Below are 13,575 nucleotides of genomic sequence, written 5' to 3' on the forward strand. Positions count from 1 at the left end.
TGTATGAAGGTGAAAGTGAAGAGCTACCTCTGTCATCCTAGCTTTGTCATCTAAGTTCGGAAGAGAAATAGTAAGGGCTCGTTTTTTCCCTTCTACTCATTTAAAATTTATTTATTTTTTCAATCATTTAGAACTATACAACTTACAGAAGAGTACCACTGGCTAATTTACGCCCAAAACAGTTCCAATTCTAATTTATACACCAGTCCAAAATAATGTAGCTAGAGTTTAGGTATTTCACTTCAAAATTCTTCAATTACACCCTCAATTTACAAACCATACACAAAAAAATCATTTTTAAATTAAAAAAAAAATACTTCTAAATTGAATTAAATTAATTACAAATAATTGGAAAATTCCAAACTTGGAAAAACTATATTTTTTTTAGGTTTACAACATAACTGCTAAATGTACTATGATTAAACATAAAATGATTATATTATGTGCATGTAATCTCAAATTTATGAATGTAAATATCTATTATGCGGGAGGTGAATCCCCAAAATGATTTATCTCCATTGAATTGAATATTTTTGTTAAGAATAATAGGCCTACTATATGAGAATATGACGTCTTTACTCATGAATCAAAAGCAAAGAAACGTCTTTACTCACAAGCAAAGAAAAAAGAAATAATAATGGTCAAACAATATTGTAATAAGACAAGAGAAACAATTAGGAGAGAAACTTTGTTTATTTACTGTGTAGTATCAGGAATTATTATGACGATGATATACGGTATGCATAGAATTGCACAGTTTTAGGTGAGTCTCGAACCTTGATGCGTATTTATTGCGGTTTAGTGGAACTGGCTTCAAGCAAAACTTCCCAACATGAATAGTGTGAGTTTTAATTGGAATAGTATATGAAGTGAATCGTATTATGAGTAATGGAGAGAGAATCGTTGGAAAGGATTAAGACAAGAAGTAGTTTGGGTAGTTTGATGATTCATTATTGATATCAGTCACGGCCCTAGGGACTCTGCCGCCCTGGGCGAGATCGGCAACTGCCCCCCCCCACAAGTATCCCGTCTTTAATTGTTAATCCCGGGTTCCAACCCTCCTTGAGCGATCGCCTAACGCCGGTTACACAATGGGCGGTTTCTGCCGGGGCGGTGATTTCGCCGTCGCCGCCGTTCGAGCAGTAGTCTATGGACTTGAATGGAAGCTTACACACTGGGCGGCAGAAACGTCGCGCGGCTATATTGCCGTTGGCGGCAGCTGTGCAGCCGTCCACTGCCACTGCGGCTGGCGGTTTTTTTGCCGCTCTTGTCTACGCAGTGGCGTACGTGACCAAATGGGCGTTAACACATTTGGCGGTTTTCTACCGTCGCCGCTGATCAGTCGTCTTTCCCAGTTGCTCCAAGTCAGAGGTCTTTGAAAATCAGACTTTTAATTTGTCTTGTTGTAAAGTTTGTAAGCTGTTTATAACATTTATTTATTGTTTTGAGTGTTTGTGGTTGACGAGTGTGATGAAATGAGTAAGTTAATAGACAATGAGTTGTTAATATCATAACAAATATTTGACAAATATAAATATTGGGGAACAGTAGAGTCCAGTCAATATAGACATAAAAATGGGGGTTTGCTTGCAATTTATATCGTGTAGTTCATATTTTTTAATATTTTATTTGGATACATGAGAGAGGTTCAGAACCAAATTCTTCATGTAAAATTCCCTTGTGCTAATACAGAGTGGCCCAAAAACCTCGTATTTTAGGTTCATTTTCCAGTTTTCAGCTATTTCCGGCAAAATCAGTGATCGGACAGAAAAAATTCGGTCTTGCCTTTTTTAAGATCATAAAATTCTGAATGAAATGAGATCATTCGGAACTCTCTCCAATGAGTACTGAGCTATAATTTTTCAAATATGAGTGATATTTTAAGAAAAAAAATCAATTTTGATCATATTTAGTATTTGATCAACAATATATCCCGATTACAATCTAGATGTAAAATTCCCTTTGGGCGTAATTTTGTGCTCTAAAATCTGAGACTAGGTAGAGCGCTCTATCTCATTTACATTTCCAGTTACACTTGACAACAATGCTCATTGTCTTGTGAAAAACACCTCATTTTTAGCTTCAACCATCATCACCATCTATATTGTCCTCACAGTGATATTTCGCACAATGATATAAGCTCATGAGATTATGTTCTATGAGAATCACCCGTAAGTTGCACTTCATTTCAGTATTTCCTAGTGGAGAGGCGCGCAGTTAAAATACTTAGGCTTCTGAAAGACTCCCGACATGTCTGTGGAAATTTGAGCCCTTCCAGGTATCTTATTGCGGACTTTTGCAGAACAAAAATTCTTTGAATGTTTTGCTTTGAGGTACTCCCCCATAATTCAATGCCATAAGTAATGTGGGATTCAATCAGTGCATAGTAGACACTTTATGCTGTTGTTTTAGGCACCCGTTTAACAATATTTCTAAATGCAAAAAGTGACCTACTCAATTTCAATGATATCTTGTTTACATGATCCCCCCAATTAAGCTTGGAATCCATCGACAAACCTAACATGTTCACAACAGTACAACTTTCAATGTTCGTTTCACCAAGTGTTATGGTGGGGTGAAAAGGACGATACTTATAATCAAAGCTGATGACATGACTTTTGTTTGAATTTATAGTGAGGTCTGAATCATTAAAAAACTGCACAACCTCATTTGCCATGTTATTTGCCTCAATCTCCAAGTCTATGAGATCTGATCTCTTAAATAGCAAGGTACAATCATCGGCATAGAGAGTAATTTTATCAGTGACAGGAACATTGAATTGAATATCATTTATATATAATATGAAGAGTAATGGACCTAAAATGGAGCCTTGTGGTACGCCTCGTGTCAATGGTAACTTGGCTGAGTTTACTAACCCATTAGGAGTAGATATACATGTGTACTGGAACCTGTTGCTCATGTATGATGCTATCAATCTATTCGCCACGCCTCTAATTCCGAGCTTTGATAACTTGCATAAAAGAATATCGATATTGACACTATTAAAGGCTCTTGACAGGTCCAATAGGAGCGCAGTTACATAATCACCAGCATCAATCCCTTTCACAATTGACTCAAAAAAATTTACCGCTGCAGTGATTGTTGACTTTCCCTTCATAAAACCATATTGACAATTGAAAAGCAAATCGAATTTTAACAGATAACTCATAATTCTATCATGAATGAGCCTCTCAAAAACCTTTGACAACGTATTTAAAACTGAAATAGGTCGATAATTTATTATTAATATCCATAACATTACCTTTTTTTAGGATAGGAATCACTTTGGCTATTTTCAATAAGTCTGGAAATATACCTGTCTTAAACATTGAGTTGATAATGAAAACCAATGGCTCTGCTATTTCATGACAACATGCCTTAATTACTGACACCGAGATTTCATCTGGGCCCACAGACTTTTTAGCTTTTAGGTTTTTTATAACTCCCACAACCTCATTGACATTTGAGGGAAAAAGAAAAAAAATTTTGGAACATTCTTTATGACTTTTCTTTTTCAATGATTCTTGTGCTGCAGAGTTTTCATTTGCTGGAGCCATGGATACAAAAAAGTGATTAAAACTTTCAGCTATGGACTTGCTACCTGTAATCAGTTTGTTATTATATTCAATTTCGGTGGGCATTGATCTTTTTTGTTACTCCCTCTAAGTCTATTCACAATCTCCCAGCTAGACTTGGTTCTGTTGGCAGAGGAAAGTATATATTCACTGAAATGTTTTTTCTTTGCCTCTTCAACCTTATTGTTATAAAGCTCCTTTACTTTTTTAAGTAGTTGTATGTCTATGTCCACTCCTTCACTCACTCTCGTTTTTGCTATCTCTAGAAGAGATCTCATTATTTCTATCTCCTTAGTCATCCACTGACCTTTCAAACGTTTTCTTAGCCTATTATCATTTAATCTCTTGCTGACTGTTTTGACCGGACAATGTACCTTGAAATAATAGAGCAGATTCCTATGGAAATTTATAAATTGTAGATCTGGATCGGATTGGTCATAGACCGCCCTCCAGCTCTCAACACTTAATGCCTGTCTCAAACATTCTATGTTCTTTTCATTACAATCATGCGCACCTGTTGAACTCTTTTTCTGCACCCTGAAATCTCCCTCATGAAATACCGAGAATACTTGAGCTGTGTGATCAGATATAAATGTATGCAAAACACTAACCATATAGCCTTCTTCAGGAATATTTGTAACTACATTATCTATAGCTGTAGCACTATTTGCAGTTATTCTGGTTGGAATATGTACAGTATAAGATAAACCAAATTGATTTAAGGTATTTAATAAAATTTTTTTGATAGGAGAGTCGTTTAGAATATCAATATTATAATCACCCGCCAGTATTATATTGTATTCAATGGTTACAAGCAACTCATCCATCATCGACTTGAAATTTTCAAAAAATAAATTAGAATCACCATTTGGCGAACGGTAAACTCCTACAATAACAAAAATCCTGTTTCTCAACCTGAACCTTATCCCACATGCCTCAATATTTCCCTCACTACAGAATTGCTCCACATCCAAAGCTCTCGAACGATCATTGACCTGTTCACTCACATAAATGGCCACACAACCTTTAATCATGTGATCTCTACAGTAATTAGTTGAAAGAAACATATTTTTCAAAACAATACAATCGATTTCATACTTTCTAAGACCATGCTCTGTTATTACCAATACATCTGGGTTTTCATCCTCAATTAAATCATTTAAAAAATGTATCTTGTTAGCAATACAATCTACATTTTGGTGAATTACTTTGAAACATGACTCTAGAGAGCCTACTGAAGCATCATCACAGTGATCAATGCGAGATTCATCTCCTCCTATACTTGGATTCATCTTTCTTTTCGTCGAATTTTGACAAGGAATAATAACTAAATTACTGAGGTCAACACCACGATTATGAGAAGCATTGTGTAACTGAAACCTTCTATCAGTGTGTGACTGACTCATTCTAATTGGTATTTTATAATCAATATCTTTCACTAAATCTGGAGTCCTAAAAAACCACAACCTTCCAAAGAGTTCTGTCGTTGTAGTACCTCAACCCCGACACTTCGAAAACTATTAAGAATCTTATCAGCAATAATGTTCTTTCCAATGATGTTTAGATGTAGACCATGGCGAGTATAAAAACGCCTACCTATGCCATACACATCAAATAATTCTAAACTATTAAAGCGACTGACAAGCTTCTTCAGTTTTTCATTAGCCTGAGATATTGCTACATTAATAGGTGAAAACACAGGAAGATCATATCTGCACGGTATATTTACAACAAAAACCCGAGTATGCTTCAGCTTTTCAAGTTGAGCTTCCATTCTTTCGAGGTAGCCTTCTCCAGAGCTGTTTGAAAAGTCATTCGTACCACCAATCAGAACCGTGAGATCACGCTGAGACATGGATCCGCATTCCTTATCACACTCCGAAATAACTGAGCCGAAACGTGCCCCAGGCTTCAGAATACTAGTAACTCGAGCATCGGTCCTTTTTGAAATTAAATCGTTCAGTCTCCTTCCTTGGCTGGCGGAAAATAATTTTATCACACCATCCGAATTTTGTCGTCTATTCAAATTACGCGCCGAGCTTAAGACAACTCTTTCACTGTCGCGAGGAATTGGAGAAGTAACTCTTTCCGAACTCTTATCAGAGTTCATATACTTGACATGGTTCGCAAATTGAGTTTTACGATTTCGAGATGTTGGTGATTTACAGATCCGTAGCTTTACTGGAGGTCCGTGAACAGTCGTGGGTGAGTCTGATTCATCTACAGATAACAATGAAAATCTGTTGTACACTTCAATAGGACTACCAGTGTACTTATTCGACGCGGCACATAAATTGTCATACATCGACCTCCATTTATCAGCTTCGTTCCTATGTGCTATTAACTCATTCCTTAAGGCATTATCGTCCGCCTCCATTGTTTCAATAGAGATTGACATGGTTCCAATTTTCTCACTTAAAAAATTATTCTCTTCTTTGAACTTGGCATTACTCTTATTTATACTCTGACAACTTTCGCATGGTTGGATAAACGCTTCGGTGTTTATACTTTTATCAACCAGAGTCACACTGGAAAGAGAATTTGTTGAATTTCGGTTATCCAATTCCATGGTAAGTCTCTGAATCTCTTCAACTAGGGCAGACTGACTCGTTGTAAGCTGTTTAATTCTCCCTAATAATTCATCTTTGGATTTTAGAGTATCATCATCTATCTGTCTGAGAACTGGAATCGAAACAGACAGGCTTCTTCAAAGACCCCATGAAAGAGTCCAATGATGCTCTATTACACCTTGGTGGCTGCCTGACAGTTGAAACTGGACTTTTAATCGGAGTACACAAGAGATCAATTTTCTTGTTTTATTCAATCAACAATACCATGAAGAATTTATCTTGTACGGAATTTGAAATGTCCTGTCCCAAAAATTTAAACTTTAGGCGTTCATATCTCAAAAAGTAATGATTGGAAGAAAATGTTTTCCTAAGAAAACTTTTTCATTTTGATATATACAAATCGAAAAACTTTGAAAAATATCACCAGTACAAGAAAGTTTATTTTTAGCCTTTGCACAGCCTTAAGACGTAGACTGCAACATAGCATTAGGCTACTTTCACACACTTTCGGTTCGGTTCGGTTCGTTTCGTTTTCGGCAAATTCCGATAAGTATGAAACGATGATTCGGTTTGAATTCGGTACCGAATAGCAACCGCATAGCACCGAACGCCCCCTCGACACGAATAGGTTTCATTATATTCGAATTCGTTGCTGGGGAAACAGGAAAAACAAAGTCTTTTACACACGCTTGCTTTTTTTGTTTTTATTTTAACCTGATATCGTGATTATCTGTTTCAAAATTTTCCAAGTCAAAATAATAATTATTGTCAATTCATTTCTGTTAGTTCACAGAAAATTTTTTTCTCAATGAATAGTTTGCTAAAAAAATATGAAAGATATAAATACAAACTAAGTGAGAATTTTCATTTATTTATTTTTTTTCCACGAATATTACATGATTTCATCAATGGAGAGGAGAGATGAAGTTCATATACCATGTGTCAAAACAAGGAACAAATTTTCAATTTAAAAAAATAATCTCTCTGAACATCCAAAATATTAACATAATCAAAAAGAAACTATTCAAATAATTCACATTTTCAATTAACTTTAAAATTTTGTTGTTCAAGAAATAACATCTTACAATTCAACACCAGCTGTTTTATTTAAATATACCAGCATGAACTGTGAAAATCCAAACACAGCTGTGTTTGAGAAGAAAATACCTAATTAGAACCGTACGAATTAAAACCTGACATGTATGAAAGCCTCATTCGTTTTCGGTAACGAACCGAACCGAAAACGAACCGAACCGAATGAAACCGAAAGCGTGTGAAGCTAGCCTTAGGCCTACTTAACTTGCTAAGTAATTAGAACTACAATTTCTACAAGTTTGTTTAACACACCTGTTAAACTTTTTCATTGTGATAGCTTGATAATTTATACAAATCGAGAAACTTTGAAAAATATCACCAGTAGAAAGTTTATTTTTAGCCTTTGCCGTAGACTGCAAGAGAGTATTACAACTTAACTTGCTAAGTAATTAAAACTACAATTATTTCTACAACACAAGTTTGTTCAGCACACCTGTTTAATTAAGTAGAATTTGTCTGACCTTTGCATGGGGAAATTTTTTCACCAATTCTTCAAGATCTGGGGACTGAACTATTTTATGTTCGCTAGACCAGCCAGACGTTCCTGGGACATTGTTGATCTTAGAAAAGTCTTCATTAGCTCGAGGTTGAAAAACTTCTTATATAATTCCACCATTCACATTTGATATCATGAATTTATTATTTATTTGTATTTTTAAATTTTCCGTTCCTTTAAATTTGCCGCCCCCAAAACCTGCCGCCCGGTCCGTCCACCACTTGGGCCGGGCCTGATTGATATCGTCCTGGGTCCTGATTGTTTGGTTAACCACTTGATGTCATACAGGAAACTCACTCAAGTTAGATACGCTACGTAAGGCTCTTCATTTGGTGTTGCACTGATTTGTGTTTTACTTTCAAACTGATGTGTCAGCAATCAAGGTCAACACATTATGGCCTACAACGCTTCAAATGAATCTTACAATGTGATTAGAATATGACGAGAAACTCGGTACCGTACGAGCCCAACTATGATTTCCCTTTTGAATTTTCTGTTAATCTATTTTATAGACTTCGCCTTCAAAGATACGATTCTTTATCATACCGAAATATTATTCAAGGTGCTAGGAACTTTGAGACCAACACTTTTTGGGACTAAAGGGTTCCGACATAATAGAGGATGGCTCTTCGCAGGTAGAATCAGAGGTGTCTCCAACAGGTGGTTGGACATTGCTCTTCAACACAAAGGCGTAGAATCAGCAAGTAAATTTCAGGCTTATTCACCTACATAGTAATGTTTATTCAATAAACTTTATATATTTATTTATTCAGATTTTAATGTTGAAGAGACTTGTTAATCTACTTAGTACTCAGAACTGTTTTTGAAAATTAATCTATGAGAGATTTTCATTCAGTGTCGGAAACGTGTAAACTTGACGAAAGAACCGACTATAGATTGATAAATTGCATTACGTAAATTTCACTATTCTCCTATAATTGCATAAACTTTTCTTGCTGAATTTTCAAGAAGTGTGATATAAATCATTTGGATTGGAAAATCGTGCATTCCTATCAACATCACCTGCAGAATATGAATGAATAGAACAGAATTAGTTCAAATTACATTATCTATTATCAAGCTACAGTATCTATGGTATTGCCTAGCACACCATATTATTAATCAAGCTGGAACAAACATAATTTGCGCATATGAAGAAATGACAGTATCTACTCTCCTTACTCTTGATCTAGAATTCTATTCTTAAAAGAAGTCAGCATATTAACTCGTTAATTAGTTTCTTTTTTCACTCAGAAGGGTTAGGCGTTAGCACCCAATGGAATTTGTGAGAAGTTTGTACCTGCAATCTGTGATTGTCGTTTCAGTACAGTGGATGATGCATTTTGCAAATATACAAAATTATTGTGAACTACGGGGAAGCCAATAGGAATTTGCTCCTTCTAAAGACGAATTTCTGTCGGTTCAAGCTTTTGAATTATATACCGTTGTTGCATTTCGAATACACATTCCAACTCCTGGCTATTAACTGTTATGAACGAAAAAGTTCCGCTTCAGCGTAAAGTTGTACGTTATAGCCTATTTAAAATAATTTCGACATTAAATTTTATTCCACAGAAAATATCATGCCACAACAAAATTATTGAAATATTATAAGAAGAAAACAGTGATGTACAAGATTAATCCTGAATACAGAATCCCGAGCATGTATTATTACTAAAGATTGTGAATTATTTCACGATCCTAAGGACCTAGGACCTGCTTTCAAGATAACCCTGTAAGCAAGGCACTAAGTGAGATTTCGAAGTTGTTTCTACATAGAACTTAATTCAATATACTCTATTTTGGATATTCTATGGCAGCATACTGGAAAATAGTATTGCTGCGTGAGCTTCATTATTAACGACTATTATTATTATTCTGGAAAACAATTTATTCCATTCAGTATTATGTATAAAATTTATTGTCCATGGTATTATCCTGCAGTAAATAATAATTATATGTAATACTGGTAACTTAGGAAAGTTACTCGGTAAACTCGGAAGCAAAAAAAAGTGATATACAAGAATAAGCTAACTATTGAATGAATGAAGTAAATAATATAAAATAGGCATAGGTATGTCAATAAATTTCAAGCATATGTAATATTAATAATACAATAGAATATTTGGGAAAACATTTAATGTGATGTCCTGATGATAAAGCATGAAACGGTGATGTCCTGCTTTTGTAGGTGTGACATAGTTTGTTGTCCCCATTAAAATTGTTATTCTTACCCCATCATTTGATGATAAGCCAGTAATCGGCTCATTTGATTTCTACTAATGATCAGTCTTTGCGAGCAGTAGTTGAATAATGAACTCCATTCACTGTGTGTCTCCTCCTGGGATTCAATATTATTTCCGTTTCATGATTCCAAACTGTATAATAATGCCGATGAGCAATAACATCTCAGTTCATTCTCAAAAATATATGGAATAGTTGAAAGACTAATGGTAACGAACTAACGAATACTGTAGGCCTACTATGCTACTGATATTATTTTAATGATTTGTTACTTCAGGAGAGGTAGAGGTATTATTTCATGAAAAATATTGTTTCTGACTTTCAAATAAATAATATTGAGTGTTATAATTACAACAATAGTATTACAACGAAATTATATTTTAATTATTCAGCATTAGAATATTATGTCAGCTATGCTTAGATCCAGGTTATAAAACTCATTAATTCCATAGAAGAAAGCTCATCATTGTTGATCTCTGAAGATTACAACTTACTAATAAGTGGCAAAATATCACGTGGTACCTCTCATTCAAATTCAATCTATTGTTTTAAATGGGGAGCGTTGGTGCTATTTTATAACTTATGCTGACAGTTTAAAGTGAATCTCACTATAGGCACTAGGCTATAGGCTACGTTTGTTTCAAATACGCTGATATAAGCTATAGCATTCATTTTTTGTTTTTATAATGCTGTACGGTTTTCATAATATTTTGTAGAGGGAAATTTATAATTTACTACTTTTGAAAATGAACCTTTCAACATGAATCTTTTTTGAGAGACATAAGCAACACTCAGTCAACAACAAAAATAATTAGCAGTGGACTACCATAAGAATGAAAATCTATTTCATTGATATTTGTCGAGTATATTGCAACTGTAAACAGTATCTATTGAAGTATTATTCTGCTATTCAAAATAGAAGGAAGTAGCCAAATCTATAAGAAATGACAATACAGTCACAATACGTCATTGTCAACACTGTAATAATATTTGCTATGAAAGTTATCAATGCATGAATACAGAATCTGATCAATAATTTTATATAGGAAGTTATGTTGAAATTGTGTTTACGAGAAGTTTTATAACTTCTGAAGCTTTTGAAAGAATTCTAACACACTACACCGGCATTCTGTGTAGAATTTGGCAAAGAAACAACTGCATCACACAGCTCCTATTAATTGAATTCAAATAGAATCAGCTGAATAAGCGATCTACCTGGTGAAGAGTTCGTTTATTGTATAGAATAATAATCAATGATGATGAGGATGTAAATGTTTAGTAGGAATTGATTAACTTACTGTAAAGTAGGAAGCAGAAGTTTTCCCAGCTCTGGCGATCACCGGAATGGACTGAGTGCTCTATTTCGGGCACTTCTCTTATTTCTAACCTTATGATTTTTTTCTTTCTTCTTGGCACACTCCAGCTAAAATGATAATACAGTATACACAGCGCAGTCGGAATGTGAATGCACATTTATTAAAGTCATTTGCGATTAATGAACAATTTGTTGCAAAATAATATTGTATCCCAATAATACGATATTCAATATTTGCACATATAAGCAGTTCCAATATTATCATTTTAATTATAATTGATTTTGTACAAACAGTTGAATGAAGTTGAAAATTTATTAGAATCTTACAAATTCGCTATAAGCACGTAGGTGGATAAAGGCCACAATTTAACACGGGGAGGATAGGGATGTTGCATTGAAACGCAAAATAGCTATTGGTATATTGTCATCGAGAAAATAACAGTGATATTAGTATGACCTTTTCTCTATCCATTCCTTATTCCCAAAATCAATTTGTTTGATAAAGAAAATATATTGTTATGTAACTTTTAACTAAACTCAGAAATTGTATGAATACCCTTCATATAGATTGACATCAGATTGTCAACATTCCTCATGAATTACACCAATTCTTCTAATTCAACTTATGCTGATAGATTAGAGTAGTGAGTCTAAGTATAATTTGTTCACAAAAAAGCAGATGACAATGTGTCAATTTTCATAATTGTACTATCGGGGCACCCGTGCTTCGCTACGGGAATTGAAAAATAAGATTATTTTTGTGAACCATTTATAATATAAATTCTACCAAAATTGTTATAATCGTTTTTGAGATTAGGCACAACTTGACATGAAATTTATTGTGTCAAATCATTCGATTAATCATTGATGTGTTGGAAGTGCTCTGTAGAATAGTAGTTCAATTGCAGCGAATTTTGTAGAATATTGGGCGGGGTTCAAGAGTCAACCTCGACTTTATTCATTGGCAATTAATATTTCCCGTTGACAGTTATCAAATTAGCAATGATCATGTTATTTTTGTTTTTGCTTGATGCAATTGAAGATTAAATTCCAAATTAAGTTGATTCGGAATTTGATAACTCTGGTATCCATGGATCTCTTGCTTATTCTGGAATTTTTGGCATAGCCTGTCGCTTACTTTTCGTTTCACTTATCCAAAAGTGTAAAAGCTGACAATCCACTGATTCTTTCTTCCATGGAAGACCATTCTTACATAAGAGTCCATTCATAATAGCTAGTATAACATTTATTGTGGCTGATTTCACATGTCCTAAACTTTACTATCATAAATATTGAAGTGAGATCATTTGAATGTGAATTTGCATAAATCTGAATAGAGTTCATTCACTTTGATTATTGACTACCATTATATGATTTCTTTCTGATCTTAGCTTGAAACCAAAAGCTTAGGGATGAAAATTTGGATGTAAACTAACATTTAACTTAATTTTATTGCTATCCAAATTGACAACTTTAGTATTTACTTGTGATCTATCAATATCAATAGGTTTGTCTTGTGTCATGTAATGACATCATGAAGGGAAATAGGAGCAGCTGATGGAATATTATGTTTTTTTTTCGATTTAGTTTTCAGATGATTTTGAAACATGAAAATATCCAGTAGCACAAAACCATGTTCAATTTCAATCAGGAATAAATTTCATGAGAATTGATCAGAGCAGGGCTTTTTTCATAGATGGCTTCTCTCATTGGTTCTCGTGGTATTTAGTCCAGAATAGGAATTAACAGTGCAACTGGCTCTCTCAAGGCCATGGCTGCGTACAAACATAGACAGAGGAACCAATACAACAGAAGCTGAAGAAATTAGTCGCATTTCTATCACCTCACAATAAACATTACATTCAACTACCATATGTTTGGAGAGATCGATTTTTAATTCCTTTTGCTATAATCCGGTCACTTTCTGAATCCATTTTTCCAGATGTTTCATGAACACCGTAATGTTTTAAATCAATTAGGTCGCCAAATTTGTTGTCTCAACGACAGCTATTGTAATATTTTTCATTTGCTCACACTCTCTTACGCTTTCAACAGACTATGTAAAACTTTTTTCTGATCAGCTGCTACTTGAGGGACCAATAATCCTTTCTCAAGGAACTTCAGCGAGTTCTCCCAGAGTCGAGACCTGTTCCAAAATAATGTTTTTTTTCGCAAACCCACTATATTCCTGATTAAATCAAAATCGTTAGAGCCGTTTTCGAGATCCGTCTGACATACATACATATCCACAAATACACATATTCAAACAGAGAGTGCTTA

At 34.5% G+C, this 13,575-nt stretch overlaps 1 protein-coding gene across 2 annotated transcripts in view; it reads right to left on the bottom strand.

Moving 5' to 3' along the window:
- Positions 1–11,468, bottom strand: part of LOC111051195 — a 55,043-nt gene extending 43,575 nt beyond the window's left edge. The window contains exon 1 of one of the 2 annotated variants that reach the window (XM_039421444.1): positions 11,279–11,468. In XM_039421444.1, the coding sequence (XP_039277378.1) occupies positions 11,279–11,453 (175 nt within the window). In that variant the 5' untranslated portion in view covers positions 11,454–11,468. The remainder of the gene's footprint in view (positions 1–11,278) is intronic. The other variant, XM_039421445.1, reaches the window with a different exon arrangement.
- Positions 11,469–13,575: the final 2,107 nt, after the last annotated feature.

Source organism: Nilaparvata lugens, chromosome 2, assembly GCF_014356525.2.
Source record: "Nilaparvata lugens isolate BPH chromosome 2, ASM1435652v1, whole genome shotgun sequence".
In the NCBI taxonomy this organism is placed as follows: Eukaryota; Metazoa; Arthropoda; class Insecta; order Hemiptera; family Delphacidae; genus Nilaparvata; species Nilaparvata lugens.